General features: G+C 36.7%; 3 protein-coding genes across 3 annotated transcripts; all 3 read left to right on the forward strand.

Annotated features, from left to right (window-relative positions):
* The first annotated feature begins 2,873 nt into the window (after positions 1 to 2,873).
* On the forward strand, positions 2,874 to 6,029 carry LOC130711914 (tubulin beta chain). The gene is made up of 3 exons (XM_057561696.1): positions 2,874 to 3,792; positions 3,883 to 4,152; positions 5,175 to 6,029. The coding sequence occupies exons 1-3, from the start codon at positions 3,399 to 3,401 to the stop codon at positions 5,843 to 5,845; spliced, it is 1,335 nt and encodes a 444-aa protein (XP_057417679.1). The 5' UTR covers positions 2,874 to 3,398; the 3' UTR covers positions 5,846 to 6,029.
* Positions 6,030 to 10,904: 4,875 nt separating this feature from the next.
* Positions 10,905 to 12,729, forward strand: LOC130714762 (uncharacterized). Its single transcript, XM_057564708.1, has one exon. The coding sequence runs from the start codon at positions 11,197 to 11,199 to the stop codon at positions 12,505 to 12,507; it is 1,311 nt and encodes a 436-aa protein (XP_057420691.1). The 5' UTR covers positions 10,905 to 11,196; the 3' UTR covers positions 12,508 to 12,729.
* Positions 12,730 to 17,047: 4,318 nt separating this feature from the next.
* Positions 17,048 to 19,490, forward strand: LOC130714768 (dihydroceramide fatty acyl 2-hydroxylase FAH1-like). The gene is made up of 7 exons (XM_057564714.1): positions 17,048 to 17,306; positions 17,419 to 17,479; positions 17,561 to 17,653; positions 17,928 to 18,124; positions 18,230 to 18,335; positions 18,525 to 18,671; positions 19,155 to 19,490. The coding sequence occupies exons 2-7, from the start codon at positions 17,429 to 17,431 to the stop codon at positions 19,275 to 19,277; spliced, it is 717 nt and encodes a 238-aa protein (XP_057420697.1). The 5' UTR covers positions 17,048 to 17,306; positions 17,419 to 17,428; the 3' UTR covers positions 19,278 to 19,490.
* Positions 19,491 to 20,345: the final 855 nt, after the last annotated feature.

Below are 20,345 nucleotides of genomic sequence, written 5' to 3' on the forward strand. Positions count from 1 at the left end.
TTCATTTAATGAAACTTCATTTCCTCCGATTCAAAATCACCATCAAAGTCTCCACCCCTCGATCTCCTCCTCACTGTCATTAAATGACACAACATTCTCACTAACATCGTCTTCGAATGATAGCTCAAATGGTAAGAGATAGGGACATAAGGATTGGGTGGGGTAAAGGGTGAAGGGTCCCGGGTTTGAGCCCGGAGGAGGGATTAATTTACTAACATTTCTAACAACTAACATTTGTCTATAAAAAAAAAATTCTCACTAACATCAGTACTCCCTTCGTTTCAAAATTATTGTAGTTTAAGGTTTTGAAAACAATTTAAGAATTCATCATTAAGTAAATATTTTGACCATAATGCCTCTATTTATCTTTATCCATGTCATTTATTCTTCCATAATTTTCCACAATGAACTATCATCACACATACACTAATTACTCCACAGATCTTAACCAAGACATTTGATCAATAGAGTATCAGAGAAAAACTTGTTGAGAGAAGGTAGAATACTAAGAAGTGGGTCCAATTAGTTGGTGATAATTATTATGGGATATAATTATTGTTACATTTAAAACAAAGAGTATAAATGGAAGAAAGTGTGATAAAATACTTTGGATATATATATATATATATATATATATATATATAAAACAACAATGGTTTTTAGAATAAAACTAAAAAAGCTAAAACTACAATAGTTTTGGAACGGAGGGAGTATTATATCCATCATCAACTCTCTTACCCTTATCTTCCATTGATTTCTCCCTTCCCTCCAATGGTTCCTTTTCCTTCCTTTCTTCCACCGCTTCCTCATTTCCTCCACCGGTTCTTCTCTTTGGTTCACAGGTTCCTCTTTGCTTCCACTAGTTCCTCTCTTTCCTCCATTGGTGCCACCCTTTCGTCCACTACACTACCATATGAAATTGAAAGAAATTTATTAGCAATATTCATATAATGTTCCACATCGATGCATACCTTGTTGCTTCCAATAACATCATTGTCCATCCTAATTTTCTTCAACCCTTCCTCAAACCCCTGGTCTCTTATTTTCCACCAAAAATTGATACCTCCTTCATAATCCCAATACTCCTTCAAGATAGTTCGGACTTCAGAATAGGACCACCTGCCCACATCAGTTCCATGCACATCATGTATCTCTCCACCAACATAAGTCAAAAGAGAACTATAAACAATCCCCATGTGGTGGAATTGTATTGATAACGACTTTATGCATACAATAGAGCAATAGAACCTACTTGCATTAACAAACTAAGCAGATATCATACCTCCAAAAGCAATAAATCTAACCCCCAAATGAATTAAGTAACACAAAAATACCACATTTGACGCCAACAGAATGAAACAACATAGTTGAAACCTCCTAACTCCAAAAGAATGAACAAGTGAAAATAACTAAAACCCTAACCCCAAATAATGAAATAATGAAAAAAAAAACCCCAAATGACATACCTTATACTTCTTCTTCTTGGCAGGCTTCTAAATAAGTCTTCTTCGTACCTTTCTTCACAGGTTTCTTTGAAGGGTTATTCACTCCTTTCGTCCATCTTGTATTCGATCACACCACACTTCACTTTCACCTTTATTCCTCTAGCCTTCAATCGCACAACTATCTGTCACACACACCACAAATGAAAGTGAAAAACAATAATTTTAAGGCTTAATTTGGGGTTGATCACTAGGGGTGTACAAGACCCGGCCCTACCCGTCAACCCGTCCCGGCCCAAGCCTTTAGGGCCAGGTTCAACCCGGTCCAATCATTAAAAGAGACCGGGTTCGGGTTGATCTTTGAGTTATCCGACTTCGGGTAGGGTCGGGTTCGGGTTGACACTCGGGTCACCCGGCCCGTCCCACATATATATTTTATAAAATTTTAATTTGTTATAATGATTAAAGTGTGATACATGATGCTTAAATTTATCTTACCATGTAGATGAAATTAAAATGTTTAACATTTACCTTATGAATTAAATAAACGTTGGTCAAACTAGGGACACTTTCATGCTCTAACAAGAGAAAATCATGTGTGTGTATTATGCATATGTGAGACAAATGAAGAAATGATCAAACAAAATGTAAACCTCTCAAGTGCAATAGATTATGAAAGAATTGGATCATTTCAAGTTATTTCTTCTAAAAAATAGTTCCAACTTATAACTCTTTTAATATGTTATTATCTTCAAATCTTAAATTTGTATCAAATAGTCTTAAACTTATTGTCCCTCGGGCCAACCCGGTCCCGTCCTACATAGACCCGTCCTAAATTGGACCCGCTTAATGTCGGGTTGCTTCGGGTCTAAGGACGGGTTAGGGTCTATAAATTGACCCGATCAATATTTAGGGCCGGGTTAGGGTTAACCAAAACCCGTCCCAATCCGTCCCTTGTACACCCCTATTGATCACATAACTTAGGTTTTACACATAGGATATACATAAATTTAAAAATATCATGTAAGATATATAAGTGAGTGACATATAGAAAGGTAACTGTGCCAGATTGATCACACGTGTGCACTCAAATACCTTTTGCACCTAATTTGATTTAAAATAAATTAGGGATCTTTTGCAAATGATTTTTTTTTCAAACCTAATTTGACCACTCTTTAAAACTCATAGACTAAAAATATATTTAAGCATATCTAAAAGATATATTGGATCTCTTATCTTAAGAAAGAATATCTAAAAGATTAATGATTCATTCACAACAATTATTTTTTCCATATCATTTTTACTCACTTTTTTCTTCATATCCGCCTCTACATTTCCTATCATATCATCTATAGTATTATTCATTTGTCTCTATTACCTTTCTATCTCACTTTTAGTACGAGTGAAATTAAAGTGTGAATGATTTATTATTCTATCCAAAACCACTCTAGCTATCCTATGAGGGGAAAAAAGAAAGAATACAGATGGCATATATGTTAGTTAGTGTCCAGCCCCTATGAATCCATTGATTTTATGAGTTAGGTTAGTAATGTGTAAATAACAGTCTCCATTCCAAAATCAGTTTAATCATATTTTTAGAACAACAACAAAATTGGTGGAGGGTGATAGAGAAAAAAGAAAGAAAGTGCCAAGTTTGGATAAAGAGGAGAGGTGGTAATTGAAGTTGCAAGAATCAGAATTCCCCTTACAAACCAAACACAACATAACACCAACTCATCATCATTCAAAATTGGAAAATAGAAAAAACCGCAAAAACAAACAAGCACCATTAGTCTTCACCTTTTACCAAACTACCCTCAAAACTTGCTCTAAATTACAACCTCAACCACGCCTTTAAATTCTCCTCACCATTCACAATCACAAACGCTAGAAGAAACACAACAACCCATTTTCCCTCCCATTTTCCCTCACTTTCTCTTCGATTTTCCCGAGAAAATGAGAGAAATCCTCCACATCCAGGGCGGCCAATGCGGCAACCAGATCGGCGCAAAATTCTGGGAGGTCATCTGCGACGAGCACGGCATCGACCACACCGGAAAGTACAACGGCGATTCCGAGCTTCAGCTTGAACGCATCAATGTCTACTACAACGAAGCCAGCGGCGGAAGGTACGTTCCACGCGCCGTCCTCATGGATCTTGAGCCAGGAACCATGGATTCCGTCAGATCCGGCCCGTTCGGCCAGATCTTCCGCCCTGACAACTTCGTCTTCGGGCAATCCGGTGCCGGAAACAACTGGGCCAAAGGGCATTACACCGAAGGCGCTGAACTCATCGATTCCGTCTTGGATGTTGTGAGGAAAGAGGCTGAGAATTGCGATTGCTTGCAGGGTACCCAATTTCCCATCATTTCAATTTTGAAACCCTAATTTGAAGTTTCTGTGTTGTTTGAACGATTTTGTTTTTGTGATTTGTGAACAGGATTTCAGGTGTGTCATTCTCTGGGAGGTGGAACTGGGTCTGGAATGGGAACGCTTCTCATCTCGAAGATTCGGGAGGAGTATCCGGATCGTATGATGTTGACGTTTTCTGTGTTTCCTTCGCCGAAGGTGTCTGATACTGTGGTGGAGCCGTACAATGCGACTCTCTCCGTGCATCAGCTTGTTGAGAATGCTGATGAATGTATGGTATTGGACAATGAGGCTCTCTATGATATCTGCTTCCGTACCTTGAAGCTTAATACACCAACTTGTGAGTTTCTGATTTCGTTTACATTTCAATTTTTCTGCAGCTATGACATGTTAGTTGCTATTGTTTTGATTTTGCCGTCATTGTTATCGTTGTTTCTGCCATTGTTTGATGGCTAGAGGTATAGAAAGGCCAAGAAAATTATAACCCAAATGATTAAATGAGATCTAGTATGATGTTCTGTGATCCATGTGGCTGATGAAAAATGATTTTGGTTATTGTCGTTGCGATAAATTGTTAGTGTTAAGTAATGATTAATACAATGTTATTGTTGTTGTGATTTCAATTTACAATTTAAATTACGGAAAAGATTGGTACACCTTATAGGGGAATAGAGAAATGTGGAATATGTGATGTGATATTACAGAGGGTTTGGGAGGTAAATGAGGTGGAGTTATCTGCCAATGAGCAAAATTTAGGATTGTTTAAATTGCAATTACATATGAAATGAATTGGCACCTTCAAAGTGGGAGTCACTTTATGGGGTAAAATAAGTGGTGATAAGTTATAAGTTATAACTATTGGTTGAGAAATTATCTGTTCAGATTGTGACCATATACTTGCACATGTGTAGTAATTTATGATGTTTTTCAAATTTCAACCATTGATTTCTCAATCATGTGAAACTAAATATACATATCACCTACATATCTTTATGTTGGTGGGAGGATTCATGTGGGTTTAGGTCTTGTATCTCATTCATACCAGGTGGTTGTGGTTGTTGAACTTTTGCAATCATTTCCTCTTTTGGTCGCTTTTTCTGAGTGAAATGTGTAACTTATTTAAAATAACTTTTTGTTTTGGGGGTTCACAATCTTCTGCAGTTGCAAAAGCAATCATGTAGATCTCAATCATTAAAGTGCATTTTACACCAAGTAAAATATTAACAAATAAAATAGTCATATAATTTTCAATCGTAAGATCAGCAACTGCACACCTAACAGTTAGTTTTGTAATTGCACAGCATCCCCATCCTTTTAGTTTTAAGTTCCATTTTTAATTTCTTTTGTTTCTTTTTATTGTAGTTGGTGACCTTAACCACCTCATTTCTGCTACCATGAGTGGAGTTACTTGTTGTCTACGTTTCCCTGGGCAGCTGAACTCTGACCTTCGAAAGCTTGCTGTCAATCTCATCCCATTCCCTCGTCTCCACTTCTTCATGGTTGGGTTTGCACCCTTGACCTCAAGAGGATCCCAGCAGTACCGCAACTTGACTGTGCCTGAATTGACTCAGCAGATGTGGGATGCTAAGAACATGATGTGTGCTGCCGATCCACGCCACGGCCGATACTTGACTGCTTCAGCAATGTTCCGTGGTAAGATGAGCACCAAGGAAGTGGATGAGCAGATGATTAATGTGCAGAACAAGAACTCTTCTTACTTTGTTGAGTGGATCCCTAACAACGTCAAGTCTAGCGTGTGTGACATCCCACCCAAGGGTCTGAAGATGGCATCCACTTTCATCGGGAACTCAACATCAATTCAGGAGATGTTCAGGAGAGTCAGCGAGCAGTTCACAGCTATGTTCAGGCGCAAGGCTTTCTTGCACTGGTACACCGGTGAGGGAATGGATGAAATGGAGTTCACCGAGGCTGAGAGCAACATGAATGATTTGGTGGCTGAGTACCAGCAATACCAGGATGCTACTGCTGATGATGAGGAGTATGAGGAGGAAGAGGAGGAGCTTGGTGCTTGAGTTGTCAAGGTTCTTTCAAATTGCAATATGAATGGGTTTTAGCGAGTTTTAAATTGTGCAGCATTCAAAATTGTTTATGTGGTGTTTGTATGAATTGAGGGTCATTGTATAAGCTGGGTTTTGTGGACAAAGCTTCTGCTATTAAGCCATTGGATGTTTTACTAGGTAGATGACTATTTACTTCGATTCGTTTTTTAATTTTCGCAATATTTTTTTATATGTTGATTATGATTGATTGGCGTGGAGATTGGAACTAAACAAGAATTCTTACTCTAAATTGTTCTGAGTGAAGAAAAACAGTGTTGGAGGTGGAGGTCGTTATTCTCATTGTTTGAAACTGTAGTGGTGTATAATCATGAAGAATTAGTTGTCAAATATAATAGTCATTTATAGCTATTAATATTGGCTTATTATTAAAATTCAAGTCCACAAGCTTTTCTTTTCCAATATGTTAATCCTTTATAATTTAAAAAATACTTAAGTGATTATCATCTGAAAAAATAAATGATTATTTTTTAAAAATTGAGCAGAGATGAACGGTTCTGTATCAAGATTTAGAATGAACTGTAAAATATTTAAATATCTTATGTAACATAAATGCATTGGCCAAGTTAGAATCCCCTCCTCCTTTCTCTGTTCAAATTAAGGGAAGAGTGGCCAGGTGCTGGGAACCTACCCACGGCCAACCCCACTTTTGTCACATACACACACTGCCATTAAAAGTTTGTCACTTTTGTCACCAAACATCACCTGTTATGCACCACGCTAAACTCATTTTTTTGGATCTAATTTGGTGCCTTTTGCCCAATTTTTGCCCCCTCCAAAAGCTTAAGGTGCACATTTTTATAATCTTTTTGTTGTAAGAAAAATGTAACGCATTATTTTACATTCGAGTTAATATATAATTTGGCTTTTAATAGCAATGTGTTATTTTAGTCATGTAAGTACAAATTAATCTATCCATTGTTCTCTAAAATAGAGAGTAATACATTTTTTCAACACATTTTTATGATTTTTTGTGGATTATTCATTATACTTTATCAGCAAATGAGTGTCCGTGAATAAAATTTACACTAACATTGTAGACATTTAATCCTTTAAACTATGCATTAACTCTAGAATATTCCATCTTAGTAATTTTATTTACTATTAAGCTAAAATTAAGTAGAGATTAATGGATATGCACTTACACTGACGTCCAATCACATTATGCCACATAAGACTAAGTAGTTACAAATCTTTTTAATTTTAATTAGTAAATTTATAAATTGCTGATGTGGCGGAAATCAATTGGGTGCATGTGTAAAACAAGTTTACACTGTCAGTGCATCTCCTATTTTCTCAATTAAGTATACTCATATAAATGAGATTAATGGATATGCACTGTCAGTGTAAATAAGTTTTACACTGACGTCCAATCACATTATGCCACATAAGACTAAGTAGTTACAAATCTTTTTAATTTTAATTAGTAAATTTATAAATTGCTGATGTGTAAAACAAGTTTACACTGTCAGTGCATCTCCTATTTTCTCCATATAAATTGTGTAAAATTCTACTTAAATAATTAAAAATATTTAAAAATGTTAAAGAATATATATATGGTCTTATTCAGGAAAATTAGTTTATGTCACTTTATTTTTCACGTAGTTACTTTTTTTCTATTATAATATATCTTAATTATATTCTCTTCGCTTTTCTTCACCAAAAAAAGATGCAGTTCACCATAAAAAAGAATTCCATTACTTTTCTTTTTCTTTTTCTATCTCTTGATTTGGATGAGTTTAAGGCGTGATTGTAATTTTATTCATACATATCAACAATAAGCAATAATAATACAATACAATATATTTAAAGCTGTACAAGTGGGAGTTTCTTTTTGCTATTATAGTCTGTATATGGCCTAATTTTTCTTTTATAGGTATACTTTATTGCCTGCATGGCTAGCTAGGTTACAAAATATAGTGTTTCTTAATTAATCACAAACGAGCATTCAGAATGGAGGACAGTGATAGAACTCGATCTATTCTTAAGATATAAGCGATGACTTGGGACCTGGATTTAGGTCACTCACAGCAACAAAATGAAAAAAAATTATCTCGATTGTAATAGTAGATTGAGAAAAAGTTTGATACACCGACGGTGTAAAGTTTTTTTACACCGTCAACCAATTAGATTTCAAGATTTGAAAAAATCTCTCTTTTCATTTAATTTCTTTAATTGGCATGTCACATCCTTGAAATCTGATTGGTTGACGGTGTAAAAAAATTTTACACCGTCGGTACATCAAAATTAAACTCTAGTAGATTTGGTTCGTGATATTTTTTTCTTCACACACATATTGTCATATTGAGAAACTGAACTTATCTTTCTTAATAAATGTTTTTTTTTTTAATAATTGAACTTGTGTCTTTAGCCTTACAAGACATAGCTTATTTACCACTGGATAAATATTTTGTTGATAATTTTAAATTTTAGATTTTAAACAATGAATTTATTTTACTAATTTACAGTAGTTATTTGCAGTTTTAATCATATAGCTGATGCCATTTTTTTAAATTTACAATTATATATATAATACAGATATAATTATAATAATATACTATATGTATAAAAATTAAATGAATAGAGATTTTAAAATTATATAGTTTGATTATTGCAAAATACGTACTTAAAAGGGCCACACACGATTTCTCATTTTTCATTGGACCAAATTACGAAGGAAGACGACTTGTCGTGTTGTACCTGCCTCCAAGAACATCAAACACACAATACAACCCGTTTGACATATACACACTCCCCTCTGTCTCCTCAACCTGTTTTCTTCACCAGTTTCCTTCACCATCACTCTCCCCCATTTTCCCTCACAATCATTCCCCACTATTTTCTTTCACCATCACTTCCCATATATCATCTTCCACCATTTCTTCTCTCCTCGTTGAAAAGGTTATGCTGCAAGCTTGGCAGAGAAGGTCAACATTTGACTGGGTTTTTGATTTCTAGGTTAGTTAATTTAGTATTATCATTATGACATTTAACTTCCGATAGTTTAGGATAGATACAATTAATTAAACGATGAGAGATTTAAAATTATATAATTTTATTACTGTAAAATACTTAAAATTAAAGGGCCACACGCGTTTTCTCATTTCTCATTAGACTAAATTCTGAAGCAAGACGACGAGTCGTGTAATACCTGCCTCCGAGACCAGCAAACACACAACACAACCTGTTTCGCATACACAACTCCCCTCTGTCTCCCTTCATAGTTTTTCTTCATCAGTTTCCCTCACCATCACTCTCCACCATCATTCCCCATATTTTCTTTCTCACCAACACTTCCCACAATCTTCCACCATTTCTTCTCTCCTATTGAAGAAGTTCTTCTGCAAGCTTGGTGGAACAGGTCTACATTTTACCACATTCTTTTTTTATTTTCTGGGTAAGTTAATGCAGTATTCCAACATTTAATTCCCGGTAGTTTAGAAAGACTAGTCTACACACACATATATATATATAGTAGAGTATACACGTTTTAAAGTTGGATTTAGGTCACTCACATAGCACAAAATGAAAAGTGTCTCCCTTGTAATAGTAAATTTGCTTAATATTTTCTTTTTTCTTTTTTCTCAATATGTCGCCATCTATTTAAGAAACTCTAATAAGGAAAAAATGCTAAAAAACACGAGCCCTTGACACATGACTTCACACGAGTTCTAAGAAAAATACTTCTAAACTAAAAATAAAACAAAACATAGGTAATCATGATCAGTGACGGATCCAGAAATTTATTGTTGTGAGGGCAATATATACATATAAATTCATAAAAAAGAATTAATATATACAATTAGAAGTGAGGGTATTTTTTTTTACCAAAGAGGACACAAATGATGACATTTTTTACCAAAGAGTTCATAAAAAACCACATACTTTTACTGCTAAGTGAGGACATTTAGTAATGTGAAACATAAGTGAGAGCATTTTTTACCAAAGGGACCATAAAAAACCACATACTTTTACCACTCAATTTTTTTACTAAAGATTGTTCTCAAAATCAAGTGAGGGCACTTGCCCTCATAGTCTATAACCTAGATCCGTCCCTGATCATGATGCACTGATGCGTCTTCACCAGAGTTTGAATAATAGCTGATTATATTTTTTTACCTTTACAATTAAATTTAAATGAATTGATTTACGTATAAAATTCTTAACTTTAAAAATGATATAAAAAATAATAAATTTTATTATAGGCAAATTAGTACAAATTATTGAGCTGCAAAATTACTAAAATATATGATTTTTTAAATGTTTTTGCTGATATAATACAAACATTATTAAAACATTAAATAATATTAAATTTCAATAACATATTTATTGATTGATATGCATTTAAAAAAATTTCACCCGTTATAAAATTGGCATGTTACTTGTTCCCAAATTTACCAGTTAGAATTAAACATTTTGATAATAGCAAATACTAGTAACTTTTTTAGATTTCACAGGAGATACAACTTTTTGATAAACACAGGTAAAATCATTATTACTTTATTAGTAATATTAAATTGGATTAACTTAACTTAACTCACTTACTATAATAGCTTTGCGATATAACCTTCCAGTTCCAGATATATTCTTACAAATTTTGTCTTAAGCGTTAAAATCAACATTGAATGCAGAATAAATACCCTGAAAATTATGAAAAAAATACATTCTAAAAAGTACTACAGTTTCAACCACAAAGTAATTGGTTTAGGCGTTTAGCACAACTCGTGTTAAAATTTGAGTTTAACTCTCATCTTTTTATAGATTAAGAGTTCGAATTTTGCAATGCCTAAAAAATTATAAGAAGCTTATCTGACATTCCTACTCATAAGTGAATATGGGACGACCTCTCAAACATGTCACTAACACACTAACTCATAGTTTGGATATGCTTTCTTTCTATGTATATAAAAGTACTCCTACAGCTAGAGTGCTAAACACAAAAAGTGTGCTTATATAAATAAAAAAGACACAAAAACTGTGTCCTGGGTCATTTATATCTCCACTAGAAACCAAACCAAAGAAAAATCCACATCCCTACAAAACCGTTCCCATTACATTGAATTCAACCACGGTTTTCTCACACAACACGCGTTCACCTTCTTCCTCTCTTTCGTTTCTCCTTCCTCATACACTCTCTCTCTCTCTCTCTCTCTCTTGGTGTGTCCCTCCATTTCCGTTTATTCTATAAACCTTGTCCTAAATTCTCACCCACTTCATAATCTACTTTCAATCTCTCCTTCGTTCGGTTCTTCGTTCACCAGCAGCAGAGGGTGAACGAACGAAGAAGAACAAGAACAAGAACAACCATGCCGTTTCCATGGAGTAAAAGCAGTGTGACCCGAATTTCCCAACTCGTCGCTGATCTCAAGTCGCCAAAACGCGCTGGCTCCCTCGTCGTTCACACCGGTTTTCCCACTTCCCTCATCGATCTTGTCGTCAAGAATCGGAGACGGTTCAGAAAATCCAAGTCCAAGAAACCGGGTCGACCCGACTTCTCGCCGCCGGTGGAACCGACCTTGAGCGGTTTCACTGCGATTTGCGCCGACCCAGGATGCGCAGAGGCTCCGTTGAGACCGGGTCATCCCGACCCATCTCATCTTCCGCCGCCGCCAACGACGGTTCACGCCGTGCCGGTAGACGGTGGTGATGGGGTTTCGTGTTCGGGTCCGGAGAGTGGTGGGTCGGGTTCAAAATCGGTTCTTGCTGCTGTTTTGACTATGCTCACGGTGGTTGTTTTGGTGGTGGGTGTGGAGAAGCTTGCAGTTGCGATCACTGTTTCGGCGTTTGTGCTCTTGTTTCTTGAAAACGCGGGGAAGCGTGTCGTTTTGTTCCAGAGGCTTCAATGGAAGAAAAACAAGGGTTGTGAAGGTTCTGAATCAGCAAATGCTGAAGGTGACAGTATAGTTGTCTCTGAATGTGGATCAGAATCTGATGAGTTTTTGTCCTTTGAGGAAATTGAGGTTGTGGAATCTAAGAGTGAGGTTAGTGTTTGTTCTGATGAGACTTGTTTTGCTGGTTCTGAATTGGATCATTGTGTCAGTGAAGACAAGAAAAGGGTTTGTTCTGAAACCCCAGAGGATTCAATTTCAAGTGAAACTTTTGTTGGTTCATGTAAAGGTAACCGTAGTGGTAAGTTGAAATCAAAGGTGAAGAAACTTTTGAGTAAAAAGTTGGGAAGCTTTAGGAAAGAGGGAAAGGAAAAGAAAAGTACTAAAGGGAGTGAAGCTGAAGCAATCAGAGAAGTTCCAAGTAAAGTTAAAAATCATAAGTCAATGAGTTTTGAGATGGAAGAGGATCAAAAAGATGAGGGTGATGGAAATAGATCACAATTGTTGGTTAAAATTGAACTAGAGTGTGTGACAGAAGATGAGGTTGATCATTCTGACACTTCTTGTGAAGAATGTTCTCTGACAGTGACTGGTGAAGGGAAGAGAATTGAAGATGGGGTTGGAAATTCAGGGTACATGATTCTACTTTTAATTGCACTTTTTGGGCTTATAGCGGGTCGTTTGGCAGCACTGGTACTTACAATGACATGGTGTTTGATGCTAAAAATGGTTGCTACAAGAGGAAGATGGAAGATGCCTCTGATCAAATGTTCTGATCCAAGATCTTGAGAGAACATTGGGTTGTCTTTGGTGAAAGAAGCTTTTCCCTGCCAAATTTCACTTTGGTTTCTTTGTTTTCTTTGTTTTATTCCTCACATTTAATAACTATCATGCTTCACACTCAAACCTCATCCATCCTGGGGATAGGAACTCCAACCATCTGTTGGAAATGCATAGTACTTAGAACTGTAAATTGATAAATACAAATCATAGAGAATTCATTATTTGACAGTCTGTGTGAATGTTATCTTGCAATTTTGCTACCTCCAAGCTCCAATTTTATGTTTGATGCTATCTTTTTTTTTTTGTTGCCATTGATTAGCATGATGCAGTCTTTGCTACTATTTGTGCTTCTTGTGCAATTTTTTAGTCAGGCTTTTCTAATTATTTGATCAAAATATGATTAAAGGATATAAAGAAGTTTTACACAACTGAAATCAAAATCAAATCCTTCAATGAAATTTTCTTTTCAAAAAAAAAAATCCTTCAATGAAATTTAATTGAAATCAATAAATAACGGTTCCTTGAGAATATTTACATATATAATATATTTTAATTTGTATGTTTAATAAAGTTATTTCAATACAAACTTAACTCATAAGAAATGACCATATAATGATAAAACGACTAGCCAAAAGTAAATTCACTTTAAACCAATATAAATGATTTGAATATCATAAGAACTTCTTTAAGAATATGAAATTTGTTCTTTTTCAAATGAGCCTTGCTTGAAAAGCACAAATGTCACTTAAAGAACACTTACATTCAAAGGTGGAACCTTTGAAAAGCAATACAACTAGGCACCATTTAATATCATTTGATTATAATGCATCATTCTAGTATATTTAAATGTGGTCATTTAGGCCAATTAGAACAAGAGCCAACAGTTTGATATATGATGATGTTAAAATGAAAGACAATGCCAAGTTAGGCAATAAATCATGCTCAAAAGAACGAATAAAATGCATTTTGATATGAATAAACTTCTTCACTTAATGCATTTTATTGTAAAATCATATTCAGATGACCGTTCATTTTAAATTGAGACATTTTACGATATCAATTGTAGGTGCCCACTAGGGTGGACCTTTATTATTTTGGTCCACCGGTGCACCATTGACTTAATACCTTTAGATCTAAGATTCCTAGAATATTCTTCAAACGAACGGTTAAGATTGAATCAACAATAGAAGGGTAAAATTGTAAATCGACCCCCTCCAAGTTCAACAGAACTGTAGCACCACTGGGTTGATACTGCCAAGAGCCTTTGAAATCCTTGCAGCGGTGAAATTGCTGGGTTGGGTTTCCATAAATCGAAGCAGATTGAAGCGGAGCTTGCTGCCTCCGAAGCATATCTTGCCATCGATCGAAAAACCAACCTTGGTTGTTGGGAAGAGAGTGGAGGGAGAAGGGTTGGGATTGGCGTTGATCTTGCTGGGTTTGGTGTTTTCCCCCTTCTAAAAATCTAACCTTTTTTCATCTGTTTTCAATTTTTGTGTTCTGATGCTTCTTATTCAGTCATTATGATGATAGGGGCAAGAAAGATGGAGGCTTTCTTGCAACTTCAACAAAAAAATGGGAGGAAGGTGAAGATTCAGATTGGTTTGTGAGGCTGGGAAGCAGGGAGAGAGTGGGAGGGAGAATGAGTGGAAGGGACAAAGTCTAAAACATCTCTGTTCTAGTTCTATTAGAGATGTATGGGTTAGTTTGCCACTGTTTTTTTTTTCTGGTTGTTTTGCTCCTGGGTATTGCCTTTGCTAGTTCAAGGAAAGTGCATTGAGGATGTGCCTTTGCATACCAGGTTGGGTTAATTTCGTTGAAATGTTCATCTGGTATTCCTTGGATGCGTGAGCTTATATTGGGGGAAATTTTTGTGGCTTCATTTGGGAAAAGTATTTAATCCTTTCAAGGCACGAATTGTATCTATATGTCCCTCTCAGATGTGAAGAAGAGATGGAGCATTGGGTGAGTGGTTTGTTTAGGAAGAAGTGGACACAAGAGATAGTGGCCTTGATGGTGGACTGGTGGCTGGTTGGGAAGGGGAGGAAGAAGAAAACGGAAAAGACAGGGAAAAAACCAAAATTGCCCTCTGGTCCACCGGTGGACCAAAATAAAATTAGCCCACCCTAGTGGGCACCTCAATTGTAAATTTAAAATAAGAAATATATGAGATGACAACCTCCGTGTCTCAATGTAAATGCTAATGCAATAATCCTAGATTCCTCCATATTTACCTTCAATCCTAAAGCTATGCATAATGAATCTAGGAGCTCCTTGAGATGTCTAACTTGCTCTCTTTTTTTTCCTTAGCAAAAAGAAGGTCGTCATTCACAAACAACAAATGAGAAAAGCCCAAATTAATGTTAAAAAATAGGGAATTGTTATTCAGATCCCCCCACAGCTATTCAGACTCAATGAAAAACCGGAAATCCGAAAATTCCCATTTCGAACGCACTCTTGTAGTGTGTGTCTATCGCACATACCCATGGAGCGACGTAGACGCACCTTGAACATGCGTTGCGAGCGCACTTCAAGGTGCGATTAAGTAGTGCTAGAGTTTATGTCCCAGTGTCTGACTATACATAGGAAAGACACATATACGCACTTAGTGAACTGCGTTAGTCGCGCCGTTACAAAGTGCGTAATATGCGTCGCGCTTTATAAAGGCGTTACCATCGCATACTGAACGTGCGTTGGTCACGCAGTTTTAAAGGATGAGATTTTGTAGAAACTTGACAGAAACAGAAACTTTAGCACACAGAAACAGAAACATAAATGTTACATTATAATCTATCATTGATACATTACAACTAATATGAAAATTTGCAAATGGACTACTACAACATCACGAAACTAATCTTTAGCGAGATTTATGATTACATCGATCTTATGTATGTCTACATTTGTCTTTCGAAAGAGTTCGTTGAATAGGGCCATGCGATCTAGGTATGGTAGCTGCCAACAACGAGCTTCAACAGTACAATGATACATCCATTGTGGATTAACCGTTGGCAAAGGAAAGTCACTTGAAATAAGCGCCTACAAAATGATCAATTATATTGTTAAGTATCTCATAAAGTTTATGTAATGTAAGGTAATATTGATAAGTATCTTCACTTAGTGGTTGTTGTTGACAAGGAGTAAACATATAATCTGGTGCTCTGACGGATGTAGCACTGGACCGGTGAGAGGGAAGTAGGTGGCGCCCCCTCGATTCGACAAGGTCACGAACACAATCTGGTACATCGTAGCAACTCATTGGTTATGAAAATACCCTGTCTGTGGTAAATTGTTCTGTGTAGTCCGCTGCAATTGGCACATCATGTCGATTTTCTACATTGGCTAATTGCCTTTGGGATTGCCTTTCTTCCACCCTTTCTTGTGGCATGTCCACTTCATATGACTTATGGAGACTCATTCTGAAATGCAAAACGAAAATTGCAAATTGTTTACTGTTTCTTTTACAGGCCAGAACTGTATAAATCGCACTTTGAAAGCGCGTTACAAACGCATTTTATAAGTGCGACAGAGACGCGGTTTAACATTGCGTCGGGATAATAATAATAGAAAAACGCACTCTCAGTGTGCGTCTCTGTCGCACTTTCAGAGAGCGGTATTAACGCACACAAAGAGTACGGTGCTAACGCTTATTAAAAGTGCGATAAATCTAGATCGAGATTAGTGCAGTACCTTCACAGACGACGACGACAACGAGGGAGGAGAAGTCGGGTGAGGACGATGACGGCGGCGGCGGCGGCGTTGGTGATGGTGTTGGGTGAGGACGACGGCGGCGGTGGCGTGGGTGGTGGAGGCGGTGGCCGGCAACAATGTGGGTGTGAAAGTTGAGAGTGGGTATGGAAGTTGAGAGTGGGTTTGAAAGTTGAAGAAGAAAGAGAATGTGGTGAGAGGGGGTGAGGGAGGGGGGAGGGGTTTGAACAAAGCATTAGGAAGAAGGTGAGGATGGAGGGAGGTGTATTTTTCAAATTTTCTCTTTTCATTAAGGGTATTTTTTGACATTTCCCATATTTTTGGGGGTCTGAATAGTTATGGGGGGTCTGAATAACAATTCCCTAAAAAATATATGATTAATGACATTAAGAGAAAAAAGAGAGAGATACATGTGGGATGAAAAAAGAAACTTAGTTTAAATATATCAAATTGCATCTCGATCCTTTCGATTAATGATGGTTCCACTTACTCCAATCCTTTGATCTCCATGTTCGGACATGATTGAAATCCTCCGTTTCAAAATGATGTCTCATTTTATGTTCCGACCAATGAATATAACATTTCATGATTAAACCTCATTAATAAGACAGAAAATGAGACAATTTAGAAAAGTGAGATGATGTTGATGACTTGAGACAACTCACAACCAGCAAATGCAGTTCAATTTTCAAGTCAAGTACCAAGGATGAAAACAACAAAAGTGGACTTAATAGCAACAATTATAGGGATCAAACAATAAATATTGAAAAACATGGGAAGTAACCTGTAACAACAAAAGCATCCATCCAATCCAATGATCCAATCCATGAGGAAAACAACAACGTTTGACACTTGGACGCCAGGTCATGAAAAACCAAGGGTGGAAAAATCACTGTGTGGTGTCTGTTTTTGAATTGCTTTCTATTCTGAGCCAACCTGTTCACGTGCAATGCGCCAATACATAAATCACATCACCACCATTTCCAGCTTCAGATTCAGATTCACAACTCAAGACTCCCTCTCTAACGCGCCCAAGAGGGAGCACCACCACCACCACCACCACAACCACCACCGCTTTGAATCTCACCTCATTCTTCCCGGTTCGTTTCATTTCACTCCCTTTTCATTCTCTCATTATTGCAATTTCCAGATCTGATCCTCATTGTTAACAGATTTTGATCCTTTCTTTGTTGAAATTGTTGAATTGTTCAGTGGTTGCAAGATGGTTGTGCAGAATTTTGTTGTTGATTTGAACAAGCCCCTTGTTTTCCAGGTAAAGTGGAGCATGTCTTGTTTCAACCATGCCCATCTTTCCCATTACTTGTTTCTCAAAATAAGTTTCAATTTTTCACAGGTTGGGCATCTTGGAGAAGCCTATGATGAGTGGGTTCACGAACCTATCATAAGCAAGGAAGGTCCTCGTTTCTTCCAAAGCGGTGTTTTGGAGGTACCCATTTAAGAGTTCCTTCAATTTTTCAAGTTTTCATGTTGAATTTATGAAATTTTAGAGTTGTATTGGTGTTTGGATCAGCTATTCATGTGCACTGCTTGGTGGGTGATTCCCATTAGGCCATTTAAGAGTTTAATCAGATTCACATAACAAATGTATAGGCATAAGTGCATAACAAATGTATAGGCATAATCAATGTATATTCATTTATAAGAAATTTCAAAATTTTCACATTTAATTAATTCTTGAGTTGTTTTGGTGTTTGGATCAGTTATTTACGCAGACTGCTTGGTGGGTGATTCCAATTATTTGGGTGCCGGTTGCATCTTGGTTCATTTCTGGCTCTGTGAAAGCTGGCCTCCCTTGTTCTCATGTGGCTCCTCTGGTGTTTCTTGGCATTTTCCTTTGGACATTGGCGGAATACTTGTTGCACCGTTTTCTTTTCCATGTTAAAACCAAGAGCTATTGGTTAGATACATCTATCTTACACTTTTATTTGATTAATTGTACCTACATTGGTTTTTGTGATGCTGAAAACTCTTCCTTTTTGTTGGTTTGATGTTGTTGCATCAGGGGAAATACCTTGCATTATCTTATGCATGGCTGCCACCATAAACACCCCATGGATAGCTTAAGACTTGTTTTCCCCCCAGCTGCTGCCGTTATATTAGCTGTGCCGGTATCTACTTTTCACCATTTTATGCAAGAAATTTTATTTTATGAAATGATTGATCAATCTGCTAGATATCTATGGTGATATTGTTGAAATCTAGGGATACTTTATTGCAGTATACCAGTAGTTTTCAGGTATAACTTATGATAAGAAGCTCCATGAATTAATGTTTGTATTTTTGTCTGCTTTTTCCAGATCTGGAACATTGTGAAGCTTGCATCAACCCCTTCAACTGCTCCTGCTGTGTTTGGAGGTATTCTTTTGGGCTATGTGATGTATGATTGCACCCATTACTACTTGCACCATGGTCAACCAAAGACTGAAGTGCCTCGAAGTCTTAAGGTAAAAGCACTTCTGCTCATTTGACTGTGGATGATATTTAAATCACAATTCCTTGCTCCAATGTGTTTGCAAAATCATCTTAATCTTAATTAATAAAAGTTGTATAACCTACCACCACAACCACATATATTAGTTGATACCAATATTTAATTTGATTACTGATTGAAGGACTTCGAATTCATAGTTAGTTAATGCTGATGCATTCTTTTTCTTTATATTTTTACTTTTGAGTATCTGAAACTTGGATCACTAAACACGATATCATTCTTCTCTCAACTCTTTTAAGAGATTTCAATCCTCTCATTTCCTTTAGGAACAAGAGTGTCTTCTTTAGAGAAGACAAACAGCTCCTATGTAGAATGTGATGGTGCTTAAGTCCTTTATATTTTTGTTTTGTTGCACATTTCTGCATGATGCATTAGCAATTATCTTAATCTTGCAAATAAGAAAAAGACAAATAACTGTTTCTTTGTTATTTTGCAGAAGTACCACTTGAATCATCACTATCGGCTCCAGAGCTATGGCTTCGGTATCACTTCACCACTATGGGATAAGGTTTTTGGAACGGTTCCTCCTCCATTAAAGGCGGATGCCAAAAGTAGATAAGTAACAGACAATGCTGCATTTGTTCATTGGTTAAGATCATAGCAGATTCAGGAGTTCAGACAAAAAAAGTCAAGAGTTCATGCTTTTTATTGTCTAATTTTTCTTTCTCCTTAATTGATGTTTGAGGGTTAATATGCCACCTTGTGTTAAACATCCTGTAAAATTGTAACATGTATCAAATTCATAGTATAAAACTCTCCTATTTGGGCACAATCCTTTCTCCTATAACTTCGCTCTACATGAGCCCTTGGTGCTTGGTGTTGGTTAACCTCTACTTCCAAAGAAATCAAGAAATTCAGTTACTGTAATTTCATGATAGGCAATGAGATAATGCTATTGACGGTTTTGCACATTGCTACACAGTACCCATCATCTAGGCAATTATTTTTTGAGGGGGAGGGAACTTCAGTTGCTGCTGATTCTTCATTCTTTAACTAAAATAAAACTTGCTAAGCTTAAGCAGATTATTATTGGATACTGTTAGTTGGTTTCTGTTAGCTTAGTTAGTCTGGTAGATCAGGTAGTTGTTAGTTTTAGCTAGCTTAATTTCTGTTGGCCAGTTAGAGTTGCATATGTATTGTACTTCAGAGTAACTTTCTTATATATGTTACCTTTTGTTGTATCAATCAATAGCACGAGGAAAATGAATGCGATGTACAAATTGTTCTGTCAATCTGTTTTCATTTTGTTAGCTTTTCTAAGATGGTAAGTGGTAACAGAGCCCTAATCAGAGCCCAGCCATCATGTTCTGCTACTGCAAATGGCCGGAAGTTTGAGTAGTCAAAGTTCAGATGTGCAAGGAAACTTGTCGACAGTGGTGGTTGTTTATCCTACTCAGAACCTGTCCATACTATATCATTGACCAAGGTCTAGGGGTGGTGACAAAGGTGATAAAGGGTACCAGGCAATAGCAATGGCGATGAAGATTAACAATTTGTAATGGCGGTGGTGGTTTTGAGCTGTGGATATGGCGGAGGATGCAGGGTGACAGTAGTAGAAGATGCACGGTGGCAGTGGCAAAGAGTGCCAACCATCATAGTCGGGTGTTAGGTAGTTGCAACAGTGCTA

The sequence above is a fragment of the Lotus japonicus genome, chromosome 4 (assembly GCF_012489685.1).
Source record: "Lotus japonicus ecotype B-129 chromosome 4, LjGifu_v1.2".
NCBI lineage: Eukaryota > Viridiplantae > Streptophyta > Magnoliopsida > Fabales > Fabaceae > Lotus > Lotus japonicus.

What these genes read in the sequence shown, in the direction of transcription:
- LOC130714768 (XM_057564714.1), top strand. Translation starts at nt 17,429, where the DNA reads ATGGTTGTGCAGAATTTTGTTGTTGATTTGAACAAGCCCCTTGTTTTC. An exon ending in TCCAAAGCGGTGTTTTGGAG is followed by an intron (nt 17,654 to 17,927) that starts GTACCCATTTAA and finishes TGTTTGGATCAG; the next exon opens with TTATTTACGCAGACTGCTTG. An exon ending in CCGTTATATTAGCTGTGCCG is followed by an intron (nt 18,336 to 18,524) that starts GTATCTACTTTT and finishes TGCTTTTTCCAG; the next exon opens with ATCTGGAACATTGTGAAGCT.
- LOC130714762 (XM_057564708.1), top strand. Translation starts at nt 11,197, where the DNA reads ATGCCGTTTCCATGGAGTAAAAGCAGTGTGACCCGAATTTCCCAACTC.
- LOC130711914 (XM_057561696.1), top strand. Translation starts at nt 3,399, where the DNA reads ATGAGAGAAATCCTCCACATCCAGGGCGGCCAATGCGGCAACCAGATC. An exon ending in GAATTGCGATTGCTTGCAGG is followed by an intron (nt 3,793 to 3,882) that starts GTACCCAATTTC and finishes ATTTGTGAACAG; the next exon opens with GATTTCAGGTGTGTCATTCT. An exon ending in GAAGCTTAATACACCAACTT is followed by an intron (nt 4,153 to 5,174) that starts GTGAGTTTCTGA and finishes TTTTTATTGTAG; the next exon opens with TTGGTGACCTTAACCACCTC.